General features: G+C 44.1%; 1 protein-coding gene across 1 annotated transcript in view; it reads right to left on the reverse strand.

The window, feature by feature from the left end:
• The window catches only part of LOC122552261 (complement C3-like), a 115,016-nt gene that overhangs the window by 27,702 nt on the left and 62,512 nt on the right, over window positions 1-24,802 (reverse strand). Inside the window, exons 28-32 of the mRNA XM_043694948.2 lie at window positions 22,785-22,935; window positions 16,660-16,829; window positions 12,669-12,827; window positions 7,014-7,073; window positions 4,706-4,796 (exon numbers count right to left, since the gene is read on the reverse strand). Of these exons, the coding sequence (XP_043550883.2) occupies window positions 4,706-4,796; window positions 7,014-7,073; window positions 12,669-12,827; window positions 16,660-16,829; window positions 22,785-22,935 (631 nt within the window). The remainder of the gene's footprint in view (window positions 1-4,705; window positions 4,797-7,013; window positions 7,074-12,668; window positions 12,828-16,659; window positions 16,830-22,784; window positions 22,936-24,802) is intronic.

The following is a 24,802-nucleotide window of genomic DNA, read 5'->3' on the forward strand; positions in this document are numbered from 1 at the left end:
ATACAGGTTGTCATTAATGCAATGGAAGTCTAATGGAATAAAGAATTTGCACACACTCGTGATCAGACTTAAAGGTCATTGAGAAGAAACAAGGACTGTAGGGTTGAGGGACATTAACTACAAAGTCTCAGTTGGAGACGTTGTTGGCCTTGGGGACAATGAGCGGTAATGATAGGTTTAGATAAATCAGACAGAGAAAGCCTTTACAGTGTAGCTAATGGTACAAGGCCTTGAGGGCACAGATTAAAGGGGCCAAATCCTCAAATGCTTCACTTCATTAGTGGTGCTGAGTTCCTTCAGGGTCAAGAACTGGCTGCTAGGCTCCAGTGGGGAGACTGGGAACTGCACTACCTTACCAAACAAAACACACAGCTCCTCAGAACGCGTGCAGTCTACATGCTGGTACAAATGGCTAAACAGACAAAATAAAAGCTCATCAATCAATATGGCTCGATTTTCAACAAATCCCAAGAAGTTTTTTGATGTTCTTATAATGAATCTTTGGGGATTTGCCAAATTGCATATTGAAAGTTCAATTCTTCCCAGCCAAATAACAAGCTCCTAACAGGGCTCAATGGACCATTTATTGGTATTGAAGAGGTCCCCTATTCCTAAACCCCCAAAAAATTTTGAAAATCTCATACTGTCCCAGAAATCTCAGAATCCCAAGGCAATCTTGGGGCCATGATTTTGAAATCATGACCACATTGGTATTTGAAACTCCAGAGTCAAAAAGTGTGGCACTGGAAAAGCACAGCCGGTCAGGCAGCATCTGAGGAGCAGGAAAGAGTCGACGTTTTGGGCGTAAGCTCTTCATTAGGAATAAGGGGGTGGCCCAAGGGGGCTGAGAGATAAATGGGAGGACGGGCGTGAGGCTGGGAGAAACGTAGCTGGGAATGCAATAGGTAGGTGAAGGCGGGGATTGATGGTTATAGGTCAGAGAGCAGGGTGGAGTGGATACATGGGAAGGAAAATAGACAGGTAGGATCGTTCAAGAGTGCAGTGCTGAGTTGGAAGGCTGGATCTGGGACAAGGTGGGGGGAGGGGAAGTGAGGAAACTGACATTGAATCCAAATCAAGGGGCTGGACAGAATTGCTGAAAAGTTGCTTGAGGAAGAACATTTTCTTCACAGCGTACAAACAGGCAGCAGAATTAGGCCATTCAGTCCTTTTGAGATTATTTTAACAATCAGCAAGACCCCAGCTGATCTGCGTGAGTTTCGGAATCCATGTTCTCATCTGCTCCCAATAAGGTTTGATTCCTTTGCCTGACAAGAATCTATCCATCTCTACCTTAAAAGTATTCAACGGTTGTGACTCAAACACCTTCTGAGCCACAGAGTCCCAAAATTAAACAGTCATAGAAAAAAATATCTTCATTTCTGTCTTAAAAGGTCAATGCCTTGCAATCCCTTCCAAAAAAAAACCTTGCAAGAACTGTAACAAACACTACATTGGACAAACAGGCAGAAAACTAGCCACCAGGATACATGAACATAACTAGCCACAAAAAGATATGACCCATTCTCATTAGTATCTTTACACACAGATGAGGAAGGATACCACTTCGACTGGGACAACAAATCTATCCTAGGACAAGCCAAACAGAGACATGCGCGATAATTCCTAGAAGCATGGCATTTCAAGCGGAACTCTATCAACAAACACATTGACCTGGACCCCATTTACCACCCCCGAGAAAAAGAACAGGAAAAGACATCACCCTAGGAAATGACATCACCAACCCAAGGAAACCTAAATACATAAATAGAGATCAGGCCATACCCACCAGTGCTTCATCCAGAGGCTTACTGATTATGTTAGCTAGTATGGTGGCGAAATGTCTGAAAACGAATCTTCCAGCTCAGTGAGCAAACTTACATCCAGGTCAGTCCCTAATTTTTAAACAGTGTTCCTTCGTTCTTTCCATGTCCATGTTGTGAAGGCTATTCAGGATATTTTAAACATCTATCAAGTCACCTCTCTCTTTTCGAAATGAAAGCAAGCCTACTCTCTCCAAGCTTTCCTCAAAAAACAACCCACTCATTCCAGGTATCAATCTAAACCTCACCTGAACTGCCCTCCACACACTTACATCCTTAATGAAATAAGGAGACACGGTATTTGAGAGTCTCTACATTGCCCCATATATCTGAAATGTAACATGCTTAGTTCAAACCTTTTCGTAACAAATGAGAGCATTTCATTACCCTTCTTCATTACTTACTGCACTTGCATTCGAACTTTTAGTGACTCATGCATGAAAAACCTAGATCACGCTACATTTCAGAATTTTCCATTCATTGTATTATTTGCTTTCTTCCTGCTAAAGTGAACAACTGGCCAGCTCATTTACGCTATCTGTACCCATCTGCAACCTCAAGTCTAAACCACCAACATCCCACTGTCTCCATCACTGATGCTCTGTAGCAGCAGTGTGCACTATCTACAAGATAGACTGCGGAAATTCACCTAAGCCCCTTAGGCCGCACCTTCCAAACCCAAAACCACTTCCATACAGATGGATAAGGGCAGCAGATAGTTGGAAACCCCACCTTCTGCAAGTTCCCCTACAAGCCACTCACCATCCTGCCTTGGAAATATGTTATTATTCCTTCAGTGTCACTGGGTCAACATCCTAGAATTCTCTTCCTAACAGTGTGCCTGGATACTACACAGACTGCTGTGGTTCAAGAAGGCAGCTCACTGTCAACTTCTTAAGGGCCACAAGACAATAAATGTAGGGTCAGCCAACACATTGAGGGTGGCATGGTGGCTCAGTGATTAGCCCTGCTGCCTCACGGCGCCAGGTTCCTAGCCTCGGGCGACTGTCTGTGTGGAGTTTGCACATTCTCCCAGTGTCTGCGTGGGTTTCCTCCAGGTGCTCCGGTTTCCTCCCACAGTCCAAACATGTGCAGGTCAGGTGAATTGACCACGCTAAATTGCCCGTAGTGTTCGGTGCATTAGTCAGAGGGAAATGGAACTGGGTGGGTTACTCTTCAGAGGGTCGGTGTGGACTTGTTGGGCCAAAGGGCCTGTTTCCACACTGTAGGGAATCTAATCATCAATGAATTTTGTTCTTTAAAGTCCTCTACAGCACAGACTTTCCTACGTTTCTTTGTGTCATCTACAACTTTAGCTACTGTGCCTTAGATCTCTTCATCTCAGTCACTGTGTTGAAGCTGAGGTCCTAGCACAAACTTCTGTGGTACTCCATTTGAATCATAAAATCTCTACAGTGTGGAAACAGGCCCTTCAGCCCAACAAGTCCACACCAACCCTCCGAAGTGCATCCCATCCAGACCCATCCCCCTACCCTATTACTCTACATTTCCCCGAATGCACCTAACCTGGACAAAAGTATGGGACAATTTAGCATGTCCAATTCACCTAACCTTCACATCTTTGGACTGTAGGAAGAAACCCACACAGAAATGGGGAAAACGTGCACACTTCACACAGACAGTCGCTGGAATCGAACCTGGGTCCCTGGTGCTGTAAGGCAGCAGTGCTAACCACTGAGCCACTGTGCCACCCATCTACCCACTTGTCAAATCAAAGCAGTGCTGGCATTTGTGGAGACAGAGTTGGATAGAGAGGGGCAATGAAATGGACAGAACTGCTCCTTAGACAACTGCAACAGACTGGCTCCCTCTATGCCTCAGTGACCCTTACGCTTTAATAACTGTCTGTCAAAGCATTATACAAGATGAAATCTACTCTTCCTTGGAGGGACATTGGTCTCTCAAAGGTTTTATAATTGATTACATTTATCATTCAGCTTCGAAAGTTATTCCCAGAGACAAGCAATTCTTTACTGAATGTCTCAAACCATTATGTCCCCCTCTTTTCCATTTGTCCACAGTCAAACCTTTCTCTGGCCATGAGGTTCCTTTGCTTCTCTGAAAATGTTTACCATTCCTGGAATTATTGTACTTCATTGAGGAGATCTTCAACTGCCTCATTCTAGTGAAAACTGGGCAGAATTGATGGCTAAATCCTTCTGGGACATTCACTGTTTATCTCTTACCCTGAAATTATTTCAACATCACTTTGTTTTGCAAAGGCCCAACTGTGAGACAAACCCAGGCAATAACACCGCTCGTTTTTCCAATTCCTTTATGGGATGTAGAGGAGCCAGTATTTATCACCCACGCTGAATTGTGCTTCAGCTAAACCCGCTGGTGTCTCAGAGGATAAATATAATACTGTGTGCATGTAAGCAACACCAGATTTTTCCCACATTAATGTACCAGATGGCTTTTAGATATGGTGGTCTCAAGGTCACTATCATTTACTCTAGCTTTTCAATTCAAATTCATTTCATGAATTGAGCTTAACTCTCCACTCTGTTCAGATTATTGTCCCAGAACATAACAAATATAGATATTTTCTGTATCAACCCATTCAGAGATGTTATTCTGGAACAGGTGGGACTTAAACCTGGATCTTCTGGCTCAGAGATAGGGACGTTACCACGATGCACACACGGGCCCTCAATTATAGCTATTACATATCAATTAATTGACAGGGTCGTATCCCTGAGACCAGGATCCAATCTATTTTAACTATTAAGCAAGCAAAAATTTCACGTATTTCTCAACAGATGTAAGAATGACTTTTACCATTGCTCTATTGCTCATTTGGTTCCGTTGCAGTTAATTGTGGGAAGTAATGATCTTAAGATAGTCAGCACACAGCTCACCTTGAGGTATCTCTTCCACACTTACTCTCACATCGAATTTCTTGCATTCTTTTACTTGTTTGGACAACAGAGCGTGATAGCTAGTTAGAACCTGCAGAGTAAAAGCAGAAACAATGGCCATTCATAAAGCAGTAAAGTCATTGAATCACAGAGGTCTATTGTACAGAAAAAGCCCTTCGGCCCATCACATCCGTACCAGTCAATAGTACGCACTTCACTATTGTAATCCCATTTTTCAGCATGTATCCCATAGCTTTGTATGTCTTGGTATTTCAAGAGCAAATCTAGATACTTCGTAAATGTGATGAGGGTTTCTTTGCCAACCCTTACAAGCAGTGGGTTCCGGATTCCCACCAACCTCTGGGTGAAAATGCTTTTTATTCACATGTCCTTTCAACCTGTTGCCTCTTGATTATTGATCCCTCCACCAAGGGGAATTTTTCCTTTCCATCTTGACATGTGAAATAATAAAATCAATCCATGGACAGCACGGTGGCTCAATGGTTAGCACTACTACCTCACAGCGCCAGGGACCTGGGTTCGATTCTAGCCCTGGGTGACTCTCCATGTGGGTTTGCTCTGGCTTCCTCCCACAGTCCAAAGATGTGCAGGTCAGGTGGACTGGCCATGGGAAATTGCCCCATAGTGTCCAGGAATGTTTAGGTTAGGTGGCTGGATTGGCTATGGGAAATCCAGGGTTACGTGGATGGGGTGGGATGCTCTTCAGAGTGACAGCATTGACTCACTTGGCTGATTCTACAAATCATCTTTCCTATGTGTTGTCCATCAGGGTATGGTTAAAGTCAGTTGCTGTGCATATGCCCTGCAATTGTCCATGAAGCTTAACCTTCTGATGGATTGATTGGCATTTCCTGAATCTCGCTACAACTTTTTTTATGCATTCGGGGGCGTGGGCGTCGCTGATTAGGCCATCATTTATTGCCCATCCCTAATTGTCCGCATGGTAATTAAGAACCAACCACATTGCTGTGAGTCTGGAGTCACATGTAGGCCAGACCAGGTAAGGATGGCAGTTTCCTTCCTTAAAGGACATTAGTGAACCGGCTGGGATTTTCCCAACAATTGTCATAGCCGTCAATAGATTCTTTAACTCCAGATTTTTATTGAATTCAAATTCCATCACCTGCCGAATGTGAACCTGGATTGCCAGGACATTACCTGGGTCTCTGGATTAACAGTCCAGTGATAATACCACTGGGCCATTCTCTCTCTCTCTCTCTGACTCTAAGCTAAGCATAGGAGACTGAAGGGGCCAAATATTATTATCCAAATACTTACCAAGAAATGTTATGCTGGATAATGCCTCATTTAAATCAGAGATGAGCCGCTACAACTGAAGTGAGTACCATAAACCAGTCACCATCACTCCCCTGAGCTACGTTGACAATGTGCAGAGGAAGCAGTGGCATCATTGATGCATCCACAGATACTTCCTGCCGCCTGCCATGACAGAGGTTTTGTCTGCATGTACCGGTGACCATGTTTAGCCTTATGGATAAACCAAGGGAAGGTGAGGACGGCAGATGCTGCACGTTCAGAGCTGAAAAGCATGGCACTGAAAAAACACAGAGGGTCAGGCAGCATCCCAGGTGCAGGAGAATCAACATTTCAAGCATAAGTCCTTCATCAGAAATGTGGAGGGGGAAAGGGCCTGAGAGATAAATGGGGGGGAAGGGGGGTACGGATGGGGCTGAGAGGGAGGTGGGTGGGAGGGCAATAAGTGGACGCAATTGGGAGGTGATGGTGCTAGGTCGTGGGGAAGATGGAGTGGGAAAGAAGATGGACAGGTAGGACAGGTCAAGAAGGTTGTGCTGAGTTGGAGGGTTGGGTGTGAGATAAGGTGGGAGAAGGGGAGATTTGAAGTGGATGCTGATGCTGTATGTATGGGTTGTAGGGACCCAAGGCAGAAGATGAAGCATTCTTCCTCCAGTTGACGGGGTGGTTTCGATTTGGCGGTGGAAGAGATCCAGGACTTCCATGTCCTTGGGGGTGTGGGAGGGGGAGTTGCAGTGGTTGGCCACAGGGCGGTGGGGTTTTTGGTGTCAGTCTGTTTAGTAATACAATTGTTCTTTGTAGAAAGTGATGATACAAGAGCTCTGGTCTCAATGCTGTAAAAAGGCAACAGGGTGAATGTGTAAAAAGGATTCATGACTGAGAAAATGAGCTTGTCAAAAAAGATGGTAAACCTTTTCCCTCAAAAAGGCAGGGTGGGGGTGACCTGAATGATACCTGCATGATGGACTACTGTATTAATGGCACTGCATTTACAAAAATGAGACATACTTACTTTCACTGTTCCTTGTCCTTTTCCATTTGCTTGTATTGTAAATTTTTCAAGGGCACTCATCTGAAATATGAAGAGTGTAGATTAGCCATTCAACCTGACATTGCACTTATTTAACATTTAAAAAAGGAGCAGGAGGAGGCCACTCAGCCCTTTGAGCCTGCTTCAGCATTCAATATGATCATGGCCATTTATCCAACTCAGTCCTCTGTTACCTGTGTTATAGCCCTAAGTACTGTATCACAAATATTCAATATCTTGGTGTCCAATATGTTCTGTGGTAAAGAATTCTAGAGGCTCAAAGTTTGTGCGAAGATTTGTAGCTCGGGTGCTCGTTGTTGTGGTTCTGTTCGCCGAGCTGGAAGTTTTTGTTGCAAGTGTTTCGTCCCCTGGCTAGGCGACATCATCAGTGCTTGGGAGCCTCCTGCGAAGCGCTTCTTTGATGTTTCCTCCGGTGTTTATAGTGGTCTGTCCCTGCCGCTTCCGGTTGTCAGTTTCAGCTGTCCGCTGTAGTGGTTGGTATATTGGGTCCAGGTCGATGTGTTTGTTGATGGAGTTTGTGGATGAATGCCATGCTTCTAGGAATTCCCTGGCTGTTCTCTGTCTGGCTTGCCCTATGATAGTAGTGTTGTCCCAGTCGAATTCATGTTGCTTGTTGTCTGCGTGTGTGGCTACTAAGGATAGCTGGTCGTGTCATTTCGTGGCTAGTTGATGTTCATGTATGTGGATTGTTAGCTGTCTTCCTGTTTGTCCTATATAGTGTTTTGTGCAGTCCTTGCATGGTATTTTGTACACTACATTCGTCTTGCTCATGTTGGGTATCGGGTCCTTTGTTCTGGTGAGTTGTTGTCTGAGCGTGGCTGTTGGTTTGTGTGCCGTTATGAGTCCTAGGGGTCTCAGTAGTCTGGCAGTCAGTTCAGAGATGCTCCTAATGTATGGTAGTGTGGCTAGTCCTTTTGGTTGTGGTATGTCCTCGTTCCGTGGTCTTTCTCTTAGGCATCTGCTGATGAAGTTGCGCGAGTATCCGTTTTTGGCGAATACCTTGTATAGGTGTTCCTCTTCTTCTTTTTGCAGTTCTGGTGTACTGCAGTGTGTTGTGGCCCTTTTGAATAGTGTCCTGATGCAGCTTCGTTTGTGTGTGTTGGGGTGGTTACTTTCATAGTTTAGGACTTGGTCTGTGTGTGTGGCTTTCCAGTATACCCTGGTAGTGAATTCTCCGTCTGGTGTTCTCTGTACCGTCATATCTAGGAATGGGAGTTGGCTATCCTTTTCTTCTTCTCTCGTGAATCGGATTCCTGTAAGTGTGGCGTTGATGGTCCGGTGTGTTTTTTCTATTTCCGTGTTTTTCATGATTACGAACGTGTCATCAACATATCTGACCCAGAGTTTGGGTTGAACAGAAAACGGGACGCTGAACCTATCAACAAAGACGGCATACTTAAACTACTGGACTTGTGCCTCACAACACACTTCACATTCAACAACCAGATTTACGAACGAATCAACGGAACACCCATGGGATCACCAATCTCGGGACTCATAGCAGAGGCAGTTATGCAAAGGTTAGAACAAACAGTCCTACCACAAATTCAACCCAAACTCTGGGTCAGATATGTCGATGACACGTTCGTAATCATTAAAAACACGGAAATAGAAAAAACACACTGGACCATCCACGCCACACTCACAGGAATCCGATTCACGAGAGAAGAAGAAAAGGATAGCCAACTCCCATTCCTAGACGTGATGGTACAGAGAACACCAGACGGAGAATTCACTACAAGGGTATACTGGAAAGCCACACACACAGACCAAGTCCTAAACTATGAAAGTCACCACCCCAACACACACAAACGAAGCTGCATCAGGACACTATTCAAAAGGGCCACAACACACTGCAGTACACCAGAACTGCAAAAAGAAGAAGAGGAACACCTATACAAGGTATTCGCCAAAAACGGATACCCGCGCAACTTCATCAGCAGATGCCTAAGAGAAAGACCACGGAACGAGGACATACCACAACCAAAAGGACTAGCCACACTACCATACATCAGGAACATCTCTGAACTGACTGCCAGACTACTGAGACCCCTAGGACTCATAACGGCACACAAACCAACAGCCACGCTCAGACAACAACTCACCAGAACAAAGGACCCGATACCCAACATGAGCAAGACGAATGTAGTGTACAAAATACCATGCAAGGACTGCACTAAACACTATATAGGACAAACAGGAAGACAGCTAACAATCCGCATACATGAACATCAACTAGCCACGAAACGACACGACCAGCTATCCTTAGTAGCCACACACGCAGACAACAAGCAACATGAATTCGACTGGGACAACACTACTATCATAGGGCAAGCCAGACAGAGAACAGCCAGGGAATTCCTAGAAGCATGGCACTCATCCACAAACTCCATCAACAAACACATCGACCTGGACCCAATATACCAACCACTACAGCGGACAGCTGAAACTGACAACCGGAAGCGGCAGGGACAGACCACTATAAACACCGGAGGAAACATCAAAGAAGCGCTTCGCAGGAGGCTCCCAAGCACTGATGATGTCGCCTAGCCAGGGGACGAAACGTCTGCAACAAAAACTTCCAGCTCGGCGAACAGAACCACAACAATTCTAGAGGCTCATCACTCTCTGACAGAAGAGACATTCCAAAAGGGTTAACATAATAAAATTGAAGGAAGAAACTATACGATAAAGTGACATAACACTTTAATTCAATCTATGATTGGACAAATTAGAAATGAAAAGAAAATTATAGAAAAGCTGCCTAGTGCCCTTTTGTTCTTTGTCCTCAGAATGTGACTGAATGGTAAGGGCTGAAAAATGGAGGTGGTGAGGGGGTCCTTTTCATGACCTGAAGTGGTGGTGAACATGTGTGTCCAAGAATCCAGATTGCAAGTTAAGAATCATAGAATCAGTGCAGTGTGGAAACAGGTCCTTCGGCCCAACAAGTCCAAACTGACCTTCCTAACAGTAACCCAGCCAGACCCATTCCCCTACTTGACTAATGCACCTAACCGATACATCCCTGAATGCTATGAACAGTTTAGCATTGCAAATTTACCCTAACCCGCACATAGAGTCATAGAGCCATAGAGATGTACAGCATGGAAACAGACCCTTCAGTCTAACCCGTCCATGCCGACCAGATATCCCAACCCAATCTAGTTCCACCTGCCAGCACCTGGCCTATATCCCTCCAAAACCTTCCTATTCATATACCCATCCAAATGCCTCTTAAATGTTGCAATTGGACCAGCCTCCACCACTTCCTCTGGCAGCTCATTCCTACCTGTACCATCCTCTGTGTGAAAAGGTTGCCCCTTAGGTCTCTTTTATATCTTTCCCCTCTCACCTAAACCTATGCCCCTCTAGTTCTGGACTCCCTGACCCCAGGAAAATTTGCCTATTTACCCTATCCATGCCCCTCATAATTTTGTAAACCTCTATAAGGTCACCCCTCAGCCATCTTTGGGTTGTAGGAGGAAACCCACACAGACTCAGGCAGAACATGCAAACTCTACACAGACAGTTGCCCAAGACTAGAATTGAACCCAGGCCCCTGGCACTGCAAGGCAGCAGTGCTAACCACTGTGCCACCCCTGATTAAGGTGAAGCATTGGAGAGAATGGAGTTCTTACTGCTCTTGTCCATCTCATTGGTAACTGTTACAATATTGGGAATCACAGTCAAATTAACTGTAATGAAATGTGTCTTGCAGATAATGCACAATTCATTCTCAGTGCAATCGCGGTTGTGGACAAATTTCCCTCTCTTTTTACTTTCCCCCTGCACAGACCTCTGAAGTCTATGCATGGCAGTGACTTCCAGAACCTGTCAAAATGCATCAGCACACCAACTGGGGTGAGCAAAGGCTCTGAGATCTGGTTGCAATGTTGATTTGCTAGGATTGATACTGAGCCTAAAGTCTGAGTGCCAAACAAGCAAGCTGCTTTGTCTCTGGCACTCAGCACTTAAGTGATGCACAGTTAAGGTGTACGCATGTGCTGGCATACCACTTGAACCTCATGAATGCTGGAGAGGCCTTGGATGAGGTAGCAGGTGAATTAAGTCAGGCAGGGTCTTATCCAGTCTTAGCTCTGACATTGCAGCCAAAGTGATAATCTAGTTCTGGTCTTGTTATAAGATTCAGGCCAATTCTAACAAATTAAGGCTTCATGGTGTCAAATCAGCAATAGCAGTATCACAGAAGGTCAACATGAGATCATAAGAAACGGGAGCAGGATTAAGTCACTGAGATCACAGCTGATCATCTCTTCAGTACCATTTTCCTGCATTCTCCCTGTTTCTCTCAATGTATTTAACAGGGAGGGATCTGCCATCTCAGTCTTGCTGACTCAGTCGAATCTCTGGGACAGGACATTTGGAAGCTCCATCACCTCTGAATGAAGGAATTCCACCTCATTAATTGCCTGCCCTTATTCTGCCAAGGAGGAATTACTGGGAATTTTCTTGTTAGAGGTAGTCATTGCTAAGTATTCATAGCATCATAGAAACCATGCAGTGTAAAAGAGGCCAGTTGGCTCATTAAGTCTGCACTGATCCTCCAAAGAGCATCCCACCCAGACCCAGCCCTTACCCCTGCATTTCCCATGGCTAATCCACCCAGCCTGCACATTCCTGGACACAATAGGGCAATTTACCATGGCCAATCCACCTAACCAACACATCTTTGGACATTATTCATTGCAGAAATATGACATTCCGTTGGTTGGTCAGCAGTAAAGAGACTGAGTCACCTGACAAAGTTAAAAGTTGAAACATTATATTATCCTAAGACCACAGACCTGAAACACACTCAAGGAGCTGAATGGCCCATTCCTGCTTCTGTGAAACATAAATAATTACTTTCTCCAGTCTTATCAGACCTACTGAGAACTCACATTTCACGGTTTTTATTTCAAAAATCCAACATTTTCAGAATGGGGTTTTTGAAGGTACTGTTGTAGGAATCTAGAGGCCTGGCCAAATGACCTCGAGAGATGAGTTCATTTCTTGCTGTAGGAAATATATGAGATGCTTTGTGAAGGTTTCCACTCCCCTACAGTGACAAACCTGGTACCTCACCATGCAGTTGGCTGGCTGAAAATTGTACATCCGTTACATGCCATCGGAATTTGACAAGAATTCCTTTTTTGTACACAATAAAACTGTCAACTCCTGAGCCAGTCAACACAAAATTATTGAGCAAAACAGGTTTTAAACATCATAGCTTCTGAAAACATATATGCAATATGAGTGCCATGCTTCTAGGAATTCCCTGGCTGTTCTTTGTTTCGCTTGCCCTATAATGGTAGTGTTGTCCCAGTCAAATTCATGTTGCTTTCGTGAAGTGGGATGAATGAAGATGCTGTGAAGCCTAAATGCAGGCGCAGACCAGGAGGAATGAATGACCCATATCGTTACTGCCCACTCAATGCAATGTAACGCAAAGTTAGTAAATACACTTCTATAGTTTGGAAGCAAAAATACTATACTGAGAAACAGACGCAAAAGCAAAATTACAATACTTATGCTCAAACCAACAACAAGCACAAATCCCCAGTTAGGGTGCATCAAAAAGAATTGCTTTAAAATAGGATTTATGTGATAACTCACCCTTTCTGATTTTGCCACATATTTACTTGTTGAGTCAAAATGCCAACTAACTGGTCTGTTCCTGCCGGGAATGAGTACCTTGACATCCAAGTCAATTTCTTTCACTTCGGGAATATCCATCTGATACTTGGCAAGAGCTTGTAAAGCAACCATTGTCGCCTAAGGCAGGGTGGAAAGAAAAAAATGTTAGAGGAAATTGAGAAGTAAAAATTTTAAATTGCTTGCTTAAGAAATATTTTATCGCTTGGGTTCAATTTAACCTCTCCAAGAATAATCAAGAAATTTCAGAACAGACAAAGTAAGCAGTGTTCCAGTTCTAATTTGGGAGTGCAGGGGATAAAGGCATTAAATCTTAAAATCTCATAGAATCACATTAATCCAAAATCAATGGATAAGTCTGCACATTACAAACAATAGACAATAGCAATAAACAATAGGTGCAGGATTAGGCCATTCAGCCCTTCGAGCCAGCACCTCCATTCATTATGGTCATGGCTGATCATCCACAATCAGTATCCTGTTCCTGCCATATGCCCATAACCCTTGATTCCACTATCTCTAAGAGCTCCATCCAGTAGCTTTCTGTTATTCCTTAATGGGCTGGAGGCATCACTGGCAAAGTCAGTCTTTGTTACCAAAATTTGTGAGAAGATTTGTAGCTCGGGTGCTCATTGCTGTGGTTCTGTTCGCCGAGCTGGAAGTTTATGTTGCAAACGTTTCGTCCCCTGTCTAGGTGACATCCTCAGTGCTTGGGAGCCTCCGGTGAAGCGCTTCTGTGGTGTTTCCTCCAACATTTATAGTGGCCTGTCCCTGCCGCTTCCAGTTGTCAGTTTCAGCTGTCCGCTGTAGTGGCCGGTATATTGGGTCCAGGTCTATGTGTTTGTTGATGGAGTTTGTGGATGAGTGCCATGCTTCTAGGAATTCCCTGGCTGTTCTTTGTTTGGCTTGCCCTATAATGGTAGTGTTGTCCCAGTCAAATTCACGTTGCTTGTCGTTTTGTACAAAATCCCATGCAAGGACTGCACAAAACACTATATAGGACAAACAGGAAGACAGCTAACGATCCGCATCCATGAACATCAACTAGCCACGAAACGACACGACCAGCTATCCCTAGTAGCCACACACGCAGATGACAAGCAACATGAATTTGACTGGGACAACACTACCATTATAGGGCAAGCGAAACAAAGAACAGCCATGGAATTCCTAGAAGCATGGCACTCATCCACAAACTCCATCAACAAACACATAGATTTGTTACCAAAAGACAGCTAGGCTTCAGAATCTGTGGTAAACCACCTTCTTGAACCAGGTGATGGAGGGAGATCCACAAAGATGTCAGAAAGGGAGCCCCAGGATTTTGACACAGCCACAATGGTGGATATATTTCTGAGTACGTTAGGGTGTACCACTGGGTAAAGAATTTACAAATGTGGTGCTCCTTTGCAGTTCCTGACTTTGTTCTCGGAGGTACTGAAGGTCGCAGGTTTTAAATAAGCAATGCAGTGACGACTTAAAGTCGTTTTAAACAACTTCACACTTTGGAAAAGCTCAGAACTAAATCATTTCTTCATCATAAGGATGCCATGAACTTGCTCAAAGGGACACTCATCAGCTAACACAGCATGATAGAGTTACAGACACATGTACAGCAAGGAAATGGTCCCCTCAGTCCAACTTGTCCATGCTGACCAGATATCCTAAATTAATCTAGTCCCATTTGCCAGCAGTTGGTCAATATCCTTCTCAGCCCTTCCTAATCGTGTACCTATCCAGATGCCTTTTAAAAGTTGCAATTGTACCAGACTCTAGCACTTCCTCTATTAACTCATTCCATACACGCACAACCCTCTGCATGAAAAGGTTGCCCTTTTAAATTTTTCCCCTCGCACCCTAAACCTATGCCTCGCATTCTGGACTCCCCAGTCCTGGGGAAAAGACCCTGGCTCCCACACTCCTGATGAAGAGCTTATGCTAGAAAGGTTGACTCTCCTGCTCCTCAGATTCTGCCTGACCAGCTGTGCTTTTCCAGCACCACACATTTTGACCCTGGTTACTCACCCTATCCATGCACCTCCTGATTTTATAAACCTCTATAAGGTCACCCCTCAGCCTCCAACGCTCCAGGGGAAATAGCCCCAGCCTATTCAACCTGTCCCAATAGCTCAAACCCTGCAACCTTCGCAACATCCTTGTAAATCTTTTCTGAATCTTATCAAGTTTCACAACATCCTTCCCAAAGCAGGGAGACCAGAATTGAACGCAGTATTCCAAAAGTGGCTGAACCAATGTCCTGTACAGCTGCAACATGACTTCCCAACTCCTGTAGTCAATGCACTGACCAACAAAAGCAAGCACACCAAACATCTTCTTCACTTCCTATCTACCCACATTTAAGGAGCTATGAACCTGCACTCCAAGGTCTCTTTGTTCAGCAACACTCCCTAGTCCTTACCATTAAGTGTATTATTCCTGCTCTGATTTGCCTTTCCAAAATGCAGCACCTCACATTTATCTAAATTAAACTCCATCTGCCAAACCTCAGCCCACTGGCCTATCTTATCAAGGTCACATTGTTCTCTGAGGTAACCTTCTTGACTGCTCACTACACCTCCAATTTTGGTGTCATCTGCAAAGTTATGAACTATCCCTCCGATGTTCACATCCAAATCACTTATATAAATGACCAAAAGCAGTGGGCCCAGCACTGATGCTTGTAACAGACTGCTGGTAACAGGCCTTCAGTCTGAAAAGCGACCCTCCAGCACCAACTGTTTTTTTTTGCTTATTTAATAAAACCTGGTAGTAATAAACAAAAAAAAGCTCCTAACAAGTAAAACTGAGTTTCATCATTCAGTATAAGCAGATCAAATTCTTACTTGTTCAGTACAGTATATCAGCAACATGAAATGGTGATGGTTATTGAATCCAAGTTGAGAGTGTGGTGCTGGAAAAGCACAGCGGGTCAGGCAGCATCCGAGGAGCAGGAGAATCGACATTTTGGCCATAAGCCCTTCATCAGGAATGAGGTTTGTGAGCTGAGGGGGTGGAGAGATAAATGGGAAGGGGGGGTGGGCCTGGGGGGGTAGGTAGCTGAGAGTGCAATAGGAAGTGAAGGTGTCCTCACTTTCTCCTTACTGAATCCTATATCAATTTTCCAAAATCAGATGCATGCACTTTGCACATTTGGAGTTAGATTGCTGATCTGACAGCATTGAGGAGCTGCTGCAGCATCAGAAAATCCATTCTTTTTGAAATAGAATATGATTGCGACCACGTGCACTGGTTTAATTGTAAAGTTTCCATTGGAATTCAATGATGGAGATGAGCTGAGTGTAGGCATTTCTGCTAACTCTCAATTCAACTTTGCAATTCCCAACAACATGTTTGGGGTGTAGAATTATACCATCTCAAATCTGGGCAGAGGTGCTCCAACCCTTTGCAAATGGTGGAAATATGTTACTCACTACTATCGCTATCACTTGTACCACAGCAACTGTGGAGAAAAGGGCTAACTGACAACATTGCAGAGGTGGGTGGAGTGTGTCAAGAGTAAGTGATTGTGCAGGTCAATACGTAATTTCTTTTAATGACTGGCTCAGAAAACACTGGCTGGGCATTCATTGCTGTCCACAGGCTCTACTGCTGTTAGGTAATGACCACGCTTTCTCCAGGTGACAGAATTATTGTAAACCTCCCAGATCGTGGACATGTCTTCGAGATGAGGGCAAGCCCATGCATCCATCCACAGCAGTGTGAAACTGTCCCCCTTCACCACACTTTGGGATTCTCTGGGCGTTCTGGTTAACCCTGCCCCACAACCAACATCAACAAAAACAAACACCAAATTGTGATTTTGTTCAAGTTCATCAGATCTGGTGGGTCATATGTGCCACAATAGTTTGAAAACTCTGTTCTCCAAGATTCTTGCTAGACGTTGCTAATTTTCCAAAGAGTTTGTTACAAACGTAAAGCTGTATTGGGCAACCTGTGTAGTGCTAAAGCCGCCTCCATATTCACTCCTTCGAGACAACCATTTCACTAATTTGCCGGCTTTGTCGAATTCCTTCAACTGCACAAGAGTGAGAAGGGAATATCCTGTGGCCTCAATCGTGTACAATGAGTTAGCACCGTCAGCGTCGGCCCAGTATGATTGGTCTAGAAGGTGTAAGAGAAAGAAGTAGTTAAAATGGTGATCTTTTGGTATCCTTTCCTTTATTGGTCAGAGTATTGAGTACAGGAGTTGGGAGGTCATGTTGCAGCTGTACAGGACATTGGTTAGGCCACTGTTGGAAGACTGCGTGCAATTCTGGTCTCCATCCTATTGGAAAGATGTTGTAAAACTTGAAAGGGTTCAGAAAAGATTTAAAAGGATGTTGCCAGGGTTGGAGGATTTGAGCTATAGGGAGAGGTTGAACAGGCTGGGGCTGTTTTCCCTGGAGCGTCGGAGGCTGAGGGGTGACCTGATAGAGGTTTATAAAATCACGAGGGGCATGGATAGGATAAATAGACCAAGTCTTTTCTCTGGGGTGGGGGAGTCCAGAACTAGATGGCATAGGTTTACGGTGAGAGGAGAAAGATATAAAAGATTCCTAAGGGGCAACCTTTTCACGCAGAGAGTGGTATGTGCATGGAATGAGCTGCCAGAGGGAAGTGGTGGAGGCTGGCACATTTGCAGCATTTAAAGGGCATTTGGATGGGTATATGAATAGGAACGGTTTGGAGGGATATGGGCCGGGTGCTGGCAGGTGGGACTAGTTTGGGTTGGGATATCTGACCGGCATGGACGAGTTGGACCGGAGGGTCTGTTTCCGTGCTGTACATCTCTATGGCTCTATGATTATGACCACCACCAAGTAGAGAGGTCTGTACTTTTCTTCTGTCATCCCACTGGTAACAATGAGTCTTTAAATTCTTTACCCACAGTTGTCAATATTAACAATTATACATAATTTCCAGAGATGTGATTGCACAATCTGCAGAAAATGGGACTTGAAAAGAGGCTTCCTGGCTCAGAGGTAGGGACACTATCACCCCACCACAGATCAAAATCGGCAGGTATGATGTAGTGGGTATCACAAAGACATGGTTGCAAGGGGATCAGGATTGGGAGCTGAATATTCAAGGATTTACATTCTATCGAAAAGGTAAGCAGGTGGGCAGAGGGGTGGGGTTGCCTTTTCAGTAAGAAATGAAATTAAATCAATAGAAAGAAATAAAGCAGGGTCAGATGGTGTAGAATCTGTATGGGTAGAACAAAGGTTAAAATAAAAATGGAGTTGGAGTCCTGTACAAGCCTCTAAACAGTAGTCAGGAGCTAGGGCACAAGATACACCAGGAGATAGAAGGGATGTGTGGGAAAGGCAAAGTTACAGTGATCATGGGGGATTTCAATATGGAGACTGGGAAAATCAGTATGGAAGAGGATTGCGAGAAAAGGAATTTGTGGAATGTCTCCAAGATGGCTTTTTGGAGCAGCTTGTGGTGGAGCCCACGAGGGAACAGGCAATACTGGATTTAGTGTTATGCACTGAGGCAGACTTGATAAGGGAGCTTAAGGTGAAGGATGGCTCAGAAGTAAGCGATCATAATATGATCGAATTTTGTCTGCAATTTGAGAGGGACATGGTAGAATCAGAGGTAAAGGTATTACAGCTGAATAAAGGCAACTGCAGAGGCATGAGGGAGGAGCTGGGTAGAATTGACTGGGAGAGGAGCCCAGCAGGAAAGACAGTGGAACAGCAATGACAGGAGTTTCTGGGAGTAATTCAGGAGACACAGCAGAGATTCATCCCGAGAAAAGAGAAGCATGATGCAGGGAGGATGAGACAGCCATGGCTGCCTAGGGAAGTCAGGGATAGCATAAAGCCAAAGAGAAAGCATATAATGTGGCGAAGAGCAATGGGAAACCAGAGGATTGGGAAGCTTACAAAGACTAACAGAGGGCAACAAAAAAAGAATTATGGAGGGAGAAGATTAAATATGAGGGTAAGCTTGCCAGTAATATAAAGGAAGATTGTAAGAGTTTCTTTAGATAGCAAAGAGCAAAAGAGAGGCAAAAACGGATATTGGGCTGCTTGGAAATGATGCTGGAGAGATAGTGGGGAGCAAGGAAATGGCTAAGGAACTGAATAATTACTTTGCATCAACCTTCATGGTGGAAGACAGGAGTAATAGCCCAAAAACTCAAGAGGGTGAGGGTGCAGAGCTGAGTATGGTGGTCATCACCAAGGAGAAGATGCTAGAAAAACTGAATGGCCTGAAGGTGGAGAAATCACCTGCACCAGATGGACTACACCCCAGAGTTCTAAGGGAGATAGCTGAAGAGATAGTGGAGGCGTTAGTGGTCATCTTTCAGGAATCGCTAGAATCAGGAAGGGTCTCAGAGGACTGGAAAATCGCTAACATGACACCCCTGTTTAAAAAGTGACGAAGGTAAAAGACAGAAAATTAGAGACTGATTAGCCCAACCTCGGTCATGGGTAAGATCCTGGAATCCATTGTGAAAGATGAGATTTCTGAATACTTGGAAGTGTATGGTAAAATAGGGCAAACTCAGCATGGTTTCATCAAGGGGAGGTCATGCCTGACAAATCTGCTAGAATTCTTTTCGGAATTAATGAGCAAGTTAGACCAAGGAGAGCCAATGGATGTTGTCTACCTGGATTTCAAGAAGGACTTTGACAGGATGACGCAAAAGAGGCTACTGAGTAAGTTAAGGGCCCATGGTGTTAGAGGCAAGGTGCTAGCCTGGATAGAAGCTTAGCTGTCTGGCAGAAAGCAGAGAGTGGGGATAAAAGGGTCCTTCTCAGTGTGGCAGCCAGTGACAAGTGGTGTTCTACAAGGCTCAGTGTTGGAACCACAACTTTTCACTTCATACATTAACAATCTAGATGAAGGAACTGGAGACATTCTGGCTTGGTTTGTAGATGATGTAATTGTGATTGTCTGTGTGGAGTGTGCACATTCTCCCTGTGTCTGTGTGGGTTCCTCTGGGTGCTCCAGTTTCCTCCCACAATCCAAAGATGTGCTGGGTAGGCGGATTGACCATAGTGTTCAGGGATATGTAGAGTTAGATGCATTAGTCAGGGGTAAATGTAGGGGAATGGGTCTGGCTGGGTTACTCTTTGGAGGGTCAGTGTGGACTTGTTTGGCCGAAGGGCCTGTTTCCACACTGTAGGGATTATATGGATAATCTTTCAACTTGGACAGTTCACTTAGCTCATAACATATCATTTCCAAAAAGTGGTTTTGAAAGACAACTTTCCAATAGTGCCCTTTCAATGAACTTCATATAAGAATATAAGAACGAGGAGCAGGAGTAGGCTGTCTGGCCCCTCGAGCCTGCTCCACCATTCAATAAGATCATGGTTGATCTTTTCGTAGACTAGGATCCACTTACACGCCCTCTCACCATAACCCTTAATTCCTTTACTGATCAAAAAATGATCTTTCCTAGCTTTAAATACGTTCACTGAGGAAGCCTCAGCTGCTTCCTTGGGCAGGGAATTCCACAGATTCCCAACCCTCTGGGTGAAGAACTTCCTCCTCAATTCAGTCCTAAACCTGCTCCCCTTAGTTTTAAGGCTATGCCCTCTTGTCCTAGCTTCACCCGCCAGTGAAAACAATCTCTCTATTCCCTTCATAATTTTATATGTTTCTACATGATCTCCCCTCATTCTTCCAAATTCCAATAAATATAATCCCAGTCTACTCAGTCATTCCTCATAAGCCAACCCCCTCAACTCCAGAATATAATGAACCTCCACTGCATCCCTTTAATAAAAAGGTCTGGTTTCATCTCAGTATGTCAAATGAACCAATTTTAATAATCATTTGGACACAAGCCCTTAAGAAATTTTAATAATGAAAGCACATTCATAGAAAATGTGATTGAGTCATCCATTTCAAACAAACTAGGTTTTTATAGTTTTCTCATGAGAAAAAGCCCCTTGAAACATAACTTTATAGAAAAAGTTAAAAATCACACAACACCAGGTTATTGTCCAACAGATTTATTTGGAAGCACTAGCTTTCGCAGCCCTCCTTCTACATCAGGGGCAGTACTCTGAAAGCTAGTGCTTCCAACTAAACCATTGGACAATAACCTGGTGTTGTGTGATTTTTAACTTTGTCCACCACAGTCCAACATCGGCACCTCCACATCATTTTTAGAAAAATGTACATTAGCAACATTCAAATGCATTGTTAAAGAGATTGTAAAAATCACTATTAGAGAATGTAAAAATCACTATTAGAATTCCATCAGAAAAATGCTGCTGCTGAATTCTCCTTTTGCACAAGAGTTAAAGATTCTGGAAAAACAAATCATTAGCCTCCTGGTTTGGACTTTTTAAAAATTAGGAAGAAGGATTTCAGTGAACAAGGAATACTGACTTAAAAATGAAATTTGTTTTTGCTCTCCTCTAACCAACTCCCTTGGACACAAAAGCAACAGATAGACCATGCTCAAGATTCCTACTCAGCTGCATTCCAAAACAATGAATAATTATAAACCATTATCCTGCTACTAACACACCAAAGTGCTTCCTGACTGGTTCCACAAAGTTAAAATGTCATATTCCTTGTCACTAATAAAGCCCAGGAACATCATCCCTCTCCATCTCCTCCCTGTCATCGGGAAGAATGTTACATACAACATTAGTCCTACAACAGCAAGAACTCTGAGGTTTCTAGGATCCAGGAGAGGCTCTTTAAGAGACTTGCCATTCTAACATCAACTTATTTCTCTCAAGTACTGCCCTCTAGCCTGATAGCTGGGTGTCCCTAGTTACAGACTGACCTAGTGGGATGCCCAGGGCTGGGTACCTCGCATATAATGGAGTATAAGAATAGGGAAGTCTTACTGCAACTGAACAAGGAGCTGGGGAGACCACATCTGGAGTTCTGTCAGTGGCTTGGTCCCTTTATTTCAGGAAAGATACCATTTCATTGAAGGCAGTTCTGAGAAGATTCACCAGTATGATCCCTGGTGTGGAGGGAATGTATTATGAGCAAAGGTTAAACAGATTTGAATTTGACTCACTGGAGTTTAGAAGAATGACAGGTGATCTCATTGAAACATCTAGGATTCATCAGAAGCTTGACAGGATAAATTCTGAGAGGATGTTTCTCCTTATGGGAGAGTCTGGGATAGGGGGCATAGTCTCAGAACAAAGAGGTGCCACCTTAAGACTGAAATGAGGAGGAATTTCTTCTCATAGTGGGTTGAGAGTCTATGGAACTCCTTGACAGAGAGCTGTGTGGACAGAGTTCTTCTGTATATTTGAGAGACAGACAGAGGGACAGATACATGATCAACCGGGTAATCAAGTGTTATAGATAAAGGGCTGGAAAGGGGACATGAGGAACGACCGATCAGCCATGATCCTATTGAATAGTGGAGCAGGCTTGATGGGTTGAATGGTCGACTCCTGCACCTATTAGTTATAGTGTGACGGTCTAATAAACAATGCAATATGAAAATGAAACAGAAAGGACTGGACCTGAATTTCACCTGTGGTCCTATTTATGCCAGTGTCACTCAATGGGATGGAATTTGGATAAAATAAACTAATAATTTCTTACACTGTCCTCCCATTTTGTATTGCTAATTAAAACAACTTCACTGTGGTGGCATGGTGACTCACAAAACCCTTGGGTGACTGTGTGGCATTTGCACATTCTCCCCATGTCTGTGTGGGTTTCCTTCGCGTGCTCCGGTTTCCTCCCACAGTCCAAAGATGTGCAGGTTAGGATGGATTGGCCGTGCTAAATTGCCCATAGGGCTAGGTGCATTAGTCAGGGAGAAATGGGTCTGGGTGGTTTACTCTTCGGAGGGTCGGTGTGGACTTGTAGGGCCGAAGGGCCTGTTTTCCACACTGGAGGGAATCGAATCTAATCTAAAAACGCTCCCCAACCTTTAATTCATGGTTTTATATATAAGGGAAATTATCATTGCTTCAGAGGTGCAATCAAGGCAGAATTTTCAAATTACCTTTATTTCCGCAAATATTTCACTTCCTCCTGATGTGCAGAGATGGACAGAATAACAAAAGGAAGGATCTTCAGACAGGGAGAAGAAATATGCAAGCAGCTACCAATCAGGCTTACCTCCTGAAGCAAATTCCATCAGGGTGTTCAGTTTGTTGATTTTCAATAATGAGAGTGCATAGGCTGTTATTGCCACAGAATATGCCCTCTTCAGATTATCAAAGTGTCCGTTCAGGTAGTCTCCTGCTTTTTGGATGCTGTCTTCATAACCCTGAAATTAATACATCAAAATTAAACCAGCAAGTTTTCAAATGGTGTTTCATCAAGTGTCACCTGCTGCCACATACTGAGCATAATGCAATACTTATTAAATATGTAAAATCAGTGCCATCTTTTATCCAGGTTAAAATCTCAAAAGCATCAATTTTCTCCCAATAGTAGAGTTCTTCATCTCTGAAAAGTGTTTTAAAATGGACACTGCGGTGATTATAACGAGGTCAGCCAAAGGGGACCTCATAGAAACCACATTCCCTGATTGGGGCTGTTAACCTAGTCCAATTAGGGAGCCCTGGCTGACAGATAGAAATCAGAGGTTCTGTTCACTCTGAGAGCTGGCTCTGAGGGAGTTGGATCAGTGTCAAGGACTCTCCATGTGTCAATAAAGGTTGACTTGGTGATGACATAACAGCCTCTATGGAGTTATTTCAGACACCAGGCAAGGATGAAAAATATGTCAATTGAAGTTGGACAGCACGATCGTTTTTTGGGAGTACAACTTCAAAATAATCTCTTGCCTTTGGGTTCATGTGGCTGTAGCATAGAAGGCAAATAATATATAGTTTTTCAGCAGTACTGTACGAATCATATACATTGGACAGTGTAGGATTGCCAAAACTTCAGTTCATGTTTTGCAAGGCTGCATTGTCCCACCATGGATGATGTTCTTTCCTATTTGACTGCTGCCAATCCAAATGATCCATCCTTTCAGTTTTGCCAGCATCGCACAATCTATCCACTGCGACTAATCGCAGTCCTTTCTCTGATTTCCTTCCTCCTGACTGCCAATCTTTGGACTTGCTGCCAGCCCTCAAATCACTCCAGCTGCTGATTTCTCCAGCCAGGCATCTTGTGTGGCATTGAGCTACATCAATCTCACCCCAGCTCCATGCGCCAGCAGTGTTTGCAGCAAATCCACCGCAAGTGCTTCAACCAAAATGGCTATTTCTCAGAGTCGAACGGGATTACTCCTCAGTCAGACCACGAGAGACAGCCTTTAGTAAGGGGGGCCTAGCGGAGTTAGTCAAGGGGAGGATCTGCTATTGGGACCAGGGCTTGAAGTTTAATTTAGATGAATGTGAGGTGCTGCATTTTGGAAAGGCAAATCAGGGCAGGACTTATACACTTGATGGTAAGGTCCTGGGGACTGTTGCTGAACAAAGAGACCTTGGAGTGTCAGTTCATAGCTCCTTCAAAGTAGAGTCACAGGTAGACAGGAGAGTGAAGAAGGCATTTGGTATGCTTTCCTTTATTGGTCAGAGCATTGGGTATAGGAGTCTGCTTGGGGTGCTGAGAGTCAAGGGGTCAGTGCCTTATATAGTTCAGGGATTGAGCCCCAATGAGTCCTGCAGGCACAGTGCAGGGGTGAGAGAACACAAGATATAAAGGCGGTAATGGAGTGGGGATGGTAATGCATTGGAAGGCATAGAGCAGGTTGCTCATTGACAGTCACAACCACCTGGCTTTGTCGGTGAGACAGTGCAACATGATGGTTAGCATGACTTAGTTATAGCCTACACTGGGCAATTGGGGGAACAGTGACACTCTGTCAGATAGACCTCTGAGATGGAATGATGCCAAGGACGTGTAGCCTGTGCAGTTTGGTTCTGATACATCAATGCATTTACAAATGGGCTTTAGTATTTGCAATGAGGGGACAGCAAATGAAGTTTAATTTAGATGAATGTGAGGTGCTGCGTTTGGAAAGGCAAATCAGGGCAGGAGTTATACGCTTAATGGTAAGTCCTGGAGAGTGTTGCTGAACATAGAGACCTTGGAGCGTAGATTCATAGCTCCTTGACAGTAGAGTCACAGGTAGATAGGATAGTGAGGAAGGCGTTTGGTATGCTTTCCTTTATTGG

This window comes from Chiloscyllium plagiosum, unplaced genomic scaffold (genome assembly GCF_037043375.1).
Source record: "Chiloscyllium plagiosum isolate Xiang-an unplaced genomic scaffold, Cpla_swu_hap1 HiC_scaffold_45, whole genome shotgun sequence".
NCBI classification, from domain to species: Eukaryota; Metazoa; Chordata; class Chondrichthyes; order Orectolobiformes; family Hemiscylliidae; genus Chiloscyllium; species Chiloscyllium plagiosum.